This window comes from Sinocyclocheilus rhinocerous, unplaced genomic scaffold (assembly GCF_001515625.1).
Source record: "Sinocyclocheilus rhinocerous isolate Xijiao unplaced genomic scaffold, SAMN03320098_v1.1 scaffold4081, whole genome shotgun sequence".
Classification (NCBI taxonomy): domain Eukaryota; kingdom Metazoa; phylum Chordata; class Actinopteri; order Cypriniformes; family Cyprinidae; genus Sinocyclocheilus; species Sinocyclocheilus rhinocerous.
Genome location: NW_015662164.1, coordinates 4,409 through 11,834, shown reverse-complemented (window position 1 = coordinate 11,834; position 7,426 = coordinate 4,409). Strand labels below are relative to the sequence as shown.

General features: G+C 37.1%; 1 protein-coding gene across 1 annotated transcript; it reads left to right on the top strand.

Moving 5' to 3' along the window:
* The first annotated feature begins 2,351 nt into the window (after nt 1-2,351).
* Nucleotides 2,352-7,004, top strand: LOC107727690 (potassium channel subfamily K member 6-like). Its single transcript, XM_016537640.1, has 3 exons — nt 2,352-2,742; nt 4,611-5,006; nt 6,335-7,004. The coding sequence occupies exons 1-3, from the start codon at nt 2,427-2,429 to the stop codon at nt 6,568-6,570; spliced, it is 948 nt and encodes a 315-aa protein (XP_016393126.1). The 5' UTR covers nt 2,352-2,426; the 3' UTR covers nt 6,571-7,004.
* The last annotated feature ends 422 nt before the right edge of the window (nt 7,005-7,426 follow it).

Sequence of the window (7,426 nt, the reverse complement as noted above, 5' to 3'; positions counted from 1 at the left end):
TCCAGCTGTTCACACTGTCCTCACACACCCTCATCATGAGTGTATATGGCAGTGAGGGCTGTTTACTTAGAGTGGACAATATGAAGAGAAATGCAATTAACTGTTTTGACAGAGACTGCAGCTATTTCTATCCCCTCAGCGACGTGTGACTCTCTCCCTCACTTAATCTTCACAACAGACTCCATCATTTTTTTCTGTGTTATTTTGTATTTCACCAGAAAACTATAAAGTGAGGGAATTAAGGTAATTTTTGGGACATGATGTACAACTATTTTTACAAGCTGGGTCATCATGCAGTTTAAGGTTGTTGTTTTTTTCATTTATTGATCTGAACAAAGTGTGGTTGTGCCAGCCACAGTGCAAAAATGGTCCAATATTACTGTAATATATACAGGATGCAATTTACCCCAAACCACTGCATGAGTATATACAGTATGGCACATGAATAAACATCTAGGCGTAAAACTAGTATCGTGGAGAAAGCAATGGTCTTTTCTATTAAATCAATGAAGCTCGAGATGCAGATGTCAAAATAAGACTTTATTGTACAAAGCCAAGATGACAGTGCCCGCATCTGAGTCCACAATTAATTAATGGTCCACCTGGCTAATTTTTTAATTGTGGAATCTGGCCAGATCAGCCTTTTTTAATATAACTTTTATTTCGCCGTCTCCTATTGGTTGGAAGTGTTCACATGGGACATACATCAAACTTATTTGAGTTGTACCTGCCGTATGGTGGAAATCACCCAAAGTTCATTGGTTCACTTAACAGTAAGTTCACTGGTACAATCCAATGGAAAGCAGCGGTACTTGCCAATGGAGGACACCTAAGACTCAGTCTGTATAAGACATCCAGTATTGGAAATATCAACCTATTGATCAGTCTATTGATTACTTTTATAAGCATAAATCATATTTTTGAGTAAAATAACACAATACTAGTAGCTTCATAAGCAAGCACACGTATAAAGGTTTTTGTTTATGTTCAGTTAACAACATTATAGAAGCTTATGCCACAGAATAAAAAAAGTAATTGTGTCATATTCCACTCACAAATCTTAATTTATATCTCACAATTCAGACTCTTTTTTTCCTCACAAGTTCTGGGGCCTATTCCATAAAACAAGTTTACCAAATAAGCCAGGCTTATTTCAGTTAGTCTGACTTATTTTGAACCAAATCAACTGACAATAAGTCAGACTAACTGAAATAAACCTGGCTTATTTGGTAAACTTGTTTTATGAAACAGGCCTCTGGACTGTGATATGTAAACTCATAATTGTGTGATATAAACTCGCAATTCTGAGAAAAAAAAGTCTGAATTGTGAGATATAAATTGTAAAATTGAAAAAATTGTGAGATTAACCCCCGGTTTCATAGACAAGGCTTAAACCTAGTCCCAGATTAAATGTAAATCTGAGCTGTTTCAACTGAAAGAAACTTGCACTGATTGATCTTAAAACATATCAGTGCCTTTGTTTTGTCTCAAGATGCACACCAATAATGTTTTATTCTAAGGTATGTTAATAAAAATTACTTAAATGTCCTAATTGAACTATGGCCTAATCCTGGTTTAGTCTAAGCCCTGTCTGTGAAACCGGGCCAAAAAGTCACAATTAGCTACCTTTTAATTTCTGTTCTGTAGTGCAAAAGTCAGAACTTTGAGTTTGAATTCTGAGACTGACTTTTTTCTCAGAATTGCGAATTTATATCTTGCAATTCTGTTAATATCTGGCAATTATGACTTTGTTCTTTGAATTGCGAAAAACAAAGTCACAATTACCTTTTATTTTGATGATGATGATGATGGTGATTTTATTCCGTCACAGAAATGGGCCTCCATACAACATGGAGGAGCCCTCACAAGGGCAACCCACTCTGTGTAAACAAAACAGTTTACACAGTGAACTCACTGTAAGTGCTGCAAGTCACAATTACCTTTTATGATGATGATGATGATGGTGGTGATTTTACACCATGGAGGAGCCCTCGAATGGGGCGACCCACTCTGTGTAAACAAAAGAGCATTATCTAGAAAACTGAAGTGAGTCTTCATCTCATGTGAGCGTACATCATTTAATGATATATCCCAAAACTATTCTTTTCTGTAGAGGTAAAGCTTTTTAAGGACAGAGTACACCTTTAAGACTCCTGGCACTGCGATGAGAGCTCCTGATAGCATATAATGCATTTCTCAGTTGAGTGTAAATGAAAGCGCTCGTATGAGGAACGAAAAGGTTGTTCTGCACCATACAACCCCACACAACCCAAAGTATCACCCATGTGACTGAGTACAGGGGTTATTTCCTGGCCAACTTTTGTCAGAGGGTGGAGGATTGTGAAAGGGTGGAGTTCAATCAGTCCAACACACATCAGTGAAGCGAATTAAGAATCGCTGTTATCTTGTTACTCACAAATCCCATCATGTCCACGGCGTTCAGGTCCTGTTTTGTGCTCAGCGGCTTCATACTGGCGTACATCACTTATTTGCTGTTGGGAGCGCTGGTTTTCTCTGCCATCGAGCGGCCCGTCGAAGAAACACTGAAGTCAGACCTGAGCTCCCTGAAAGCTGAGTTCCTCAACCTGAGCTGCATCAACGCCACGGCTCTTGAAGTTTTCTTGGAAGAAGTTTTAAGGGCGAATAAATACGGCGTGTCGGTCCTTGAAAATGCCACACTCCGTACAAACTGGGATTTGGCGTCTTCGCTGTTCTTTGCAAACACGATGGTCACGACAGTGGGTGAGTTTCACAGGAACGAAGTTTAACGGATGTTGCGCGATGTTTGTTTGATGCTGCTCTCAAGTCGGACGTTTATAGCCTACGTTTAGTAGTCAGTTTTATCTGAAGCGAGTGTAGAATACTACAGTTAGTTCATCTCAGCGAACATCACAAACATGACAAGTGCTGCAAAACAAAGTACCAAAGTTCGCCAGAACTGAACAAACTAGTAGCTAATGTAACAGTAAAGTAGCGTAGTGGAGTAGCGTTTATTTCTGGTACAGTGCTTTTGATTTTTGTTACTTCATTAAATAAATGCTTTTTTTTATATATATATAAATTGATGTAGCAGTCTTCGCCTAGGCACTTTATCACTTTATTTCACTTCACTTTACTTTATTTGCACAATGACAAGATCAACAGGATGTTCAACAGGATGGAAATGTAGCTGGCAACCAGGTTTTTTTCTAACGTTTTGATTCCCCTTTGTGTTGGACGTCTAACTAAAATGTGAAGGCAGATACATATTTTCATCTAAAAAGACTATACTAAAAACTAGACCTTTCATTAAACCAAAATTGATTAATAACATGATTTCTGACAAATGTTTGAACCATGAACTTAGTTTATGGATTCTCAAAGTGATTTGTCAGCTGAACTCCTTTGACCTAAAATTTTTACTTAAAAGTTAATATTTTAAGTTAGTATTTCAATTGATTGAATTAATTGTTCTAGGCTCTCTTATGTCAGTTGTTTCATGACATGCAGATAAATAAAATATTTAATCTTCTCGACTCATGTTGGTATTGAAAATATCAAATTCACCCCTTTGTTCTTTTAATTATAATTAAGAATGTGCAGGATAACAGAAGTCGCCTGTAAAGGATAGCAAGTAGATGGAGTATGGTTTCAAATGAGAAGTAATTCAGTATAACAAAAGAACATTGGAGCTAACGTTTAAGCCTAGTGTTGTGTAGTATTTCGAGTGCGGTGTGTATATCTTAAATACTTCTCGTGTACTTGTGAGGCATTTAATTAGAATAGCTACCATATTTTTTACATCCGTTTTAATTGTAGCTGTCATCTGCACCGAGCAAAGACCTCTTAATTATATTGTAAGGTTGTAAATAACTGTTTCTTCTTGAGTAATGAGTTTGTCCTTGTCATACATGGAAAAAGAAGAAAATTTGCATGCAACACAAATGTGTGTGGTAACATTCAAATTGTATTGTGCATGAGTTATGCATTACAGCTCTGTCAAACCGCAGTTCCGTGTTTAGTGTACGAACATTATCCACTGAAAGCTCTCTCCTCCACATCACGAGTAGACACGCCCCTTATTGCTGATTGGCTACAAGTTTGTTTTGCTATTCGGCCCGAATCAGTTTTCTAAAGTGTTTTTGAAAAATCACATACCCTGCCTTTAAAAGTGATGTTAAGGTTATTTGATGAAATTTGTTTTTGGCAAACCCACATATGACTCTCTTGCAGTCTTCTATGTTTAGGCATAGTGCAAGCTTTGTTTGCTTTAACTGGACTTCTCAGTTTAGGTCCTGCAAACAGTATCATGGGAAATCAATCCTTTGACCTGTGTGTCTGTATAAAGCTTTCCTTTCATTGAGCATGTTAACCTGTTTAGCTGACCCCTGCTCTGTATTAGATTACACTAAAAGCTTTATGCTGTCAGGAAATCATGTGCATTGTATAATTGGCCAGATGAAGGGATATTTCAGCCAAAAATAAAGATTCTGTCATCATTTACTCACCCTCATGTGGTTCCAAATCTGTACAATCTACAAAGCGACTTGCAATTGGGGAATACATAAAGCGACTTTACTTGCATTGTTTTTCTGTTGGAAATACTTTATTTTTCTTTCCTTCTCTTCCAGGATACGGCCACACTACGCCGCTCTCTGATGCGGGTAAAGCTTTCTCCATCGTGTATGCTCTGATCGGAGTGCCCTTCACCATGCTAGTGCTCACAGCCTGTGTCCAGCGCCTCATGCACCCTCTGACCTACGGGCCGATCTCCATGTGCCAGCGGAGGGCAGGCCTGCAGCCACGCGCCGCCAGTGTGGTGCACTTCATCGTACTGCTGTTTCTGGTGGTGCTCGGCTTCTTTGTGTTGCCTGCACTGGTGTTCAGCGCCATAGAAGAAACCTGGTCTTTCTTAGACTCCTTCTACTTTTGTTTCATCTCACTCTGCACTATAGGACTGGGAGACTTTGTGCCGGCAGAAAAGCCAGGACAGAGGCTCGGAGCTTTGTACAAGATATCAGTCATGGGTAAGAGAAGCCACTTTCCAATTTCAGTAATGCTGGTTTCTTTTAGAGAGACTATTTGCTTGTGCTAAAAGAAGGATCAGGGTGTGAAGGGTTTAACCAAGAAAGGCCTTTTAAAATTTTCTCCAACAAAAAAGAAAATTGTATGTATATACGCACAATTTTATTAGCTCCTAGAGTATGACCTAAATTTTATGTAATTGTTCCTTTATTAAACAAAACAAAAATATAAACTCTAAAATATAAAAACTAAATAAAATTAACTTTTATTTAATATTTATGATTTTTTTTAAAGTGTATATAATAAAATATTTTTACTTTTATCAGCTTTTGGTGTCAGCATGACCTGAACAGTAATTTTCATCTTTTAAGAGGATTAGAGCTGAAATTATGACGGTCTTTTATGACCTAAATAGTCATGCAGTGCCCACTTTTTACTGTTATGTAATTCATAGTTTTATGAAGTCTTGTTCTGTTGTATGAAAACATGAAATGTCTACAAAACAGAAGCAGCAAAAAAATAAAATAATAATAAATATAGTTTTAGGTGTTAATTTCAGAATCCCATGCAGCAATAATGTGTCTCAAGATAATACTGTTTTAGGTGGTAAAATCCAAATAAAAATGGATATAAATAATAAAAAAAAGAAAAGAAAAAAATATATATGTGTGTGACCGTGGACCACAAAACCAGTGATAAGGGTCAATTTTTCGAAATTGAGATTTACAAATCACCTGAAAGCTGAATAAATAAGCTTTCCATTGATGTATGGTTTGTTAGGATAGCACAATATTTGGCTGAGATACAACTATTTGAAAATCTGGAATCTGAGGGTGCAAAAAAATCTAAATATTGAGAAAATCTCCTTTAAAGTTGTCCAAATGAAGTTCTTAGCAATGCATATTACTAATCAAAAATTAAGTTTTGATATAATTTCAGTAGGAAATTTACAAAATATTTTCATGGAACATGATCTTTACTTAATGTCCTAATGATTTTTGGCATAAAAGAAAAATCAATAATTTTGACCCATACAATGTATTTTTGGCTATTGCTACAAATATACCCCAGCGACTTAAGACTGCTTTTGTGCTCCAGGGTCACATATATATATGTGTGTGTGTGTGTGTGTGCGTATTTTTATATATATATATATATAGTTTTTTTTTTCCCCCAAAAAAAATATTATGCCAGTGGGACAACTCTTATGTATATATTGTATTATAAATGTAGTTGTTTATTTTCTGTTCCTCACAGCTCTGAATTACTTCCACTTGAAATTGTACCTGAATTGTTTGGTTACATGAGTTCTCATTCTTTTCTCTTACAGTCTACCTGTTTGTGGGTTTGATGGTCATGTTCCTGGTCCTTCGTACTTTCCACAAGCTTGCAGATGTGCACGGCTGGACTGCTTTCTTCCAGCTGCCGAGCTGCGAGGAGGAAGATGAGGATAAAGAGCCAATAATAGAGCGAGAGCCTGATGGTGAATCGGCCGAGGCAGAGAAGGTCTCAATTAAGCCTCTGGATCCCAGCTCTCAAGTGTCCTACAACTCCATCAATGGATAAAACACCAGTTTGCGCCACATTCTGATGAGGTCACTTACTTTCAGTGTCCTGCACATTCGTCTGGACATGTAACACCAACACATTGCAATTTAAGGTCAAGACAATCGAGATGTGCAATACAGTACACCTCACTGTTGGACAGAACCACTTCTGATGCTTTGTAGGAGCAAAGCATCTGGGAAGAACATTTTCACAAACCAAATTACTTTTTTTTTTTTTTTTTTCGGTTTGTCGAGTTGCCAAATCTGATCTTTAAGACTATAGGGATATTGACATTGCTTTAGGAAATTGAAAACTTGCTCATTGTGTCCTAAGTGAGAATCCTCTTTAGTGTTGTTTTGTGTAGGATTCGTAACTGATGACTATTTTTTTGTTGCATGGACTAAGACCGTTCTGGACCACAGAAACAGGAAGAGAATGCTGCTGCTTGCACCTGTCCAGTGTGTGTGTGTGTATGTGTGAAATGAATTGAATCACTGTTTTCAGAGCTAATTAATGGTGGATCTTGATGTCCAGGCCTGTGGAGAACTTCAGATGCACTTTATAATTGGCTTTTTATTTAGGTTTGTGCAGCCAGTGGTTATGCTGAACACAATATTTTTGTCTTTATTGTAGTACTGTATGTTCATTAAATATTCTTTGTATCATTGCTATTGTATTTTCAATGTTGGATTGTAGGGAAGAAAAAGGTGTCTGATATTCACTTGTCAGAAGAACAAAAGGTGTTTTAAGAAATGCATGCACAGAAAAATAAAAGTAATTTTGGTACTTTTGTGACTTGATGCATTTGCATGGCCAGGTGTGATAAAAAATATCTCTTGAAGGTTGTACTTTACACACCCTGCTTTATCTCTCT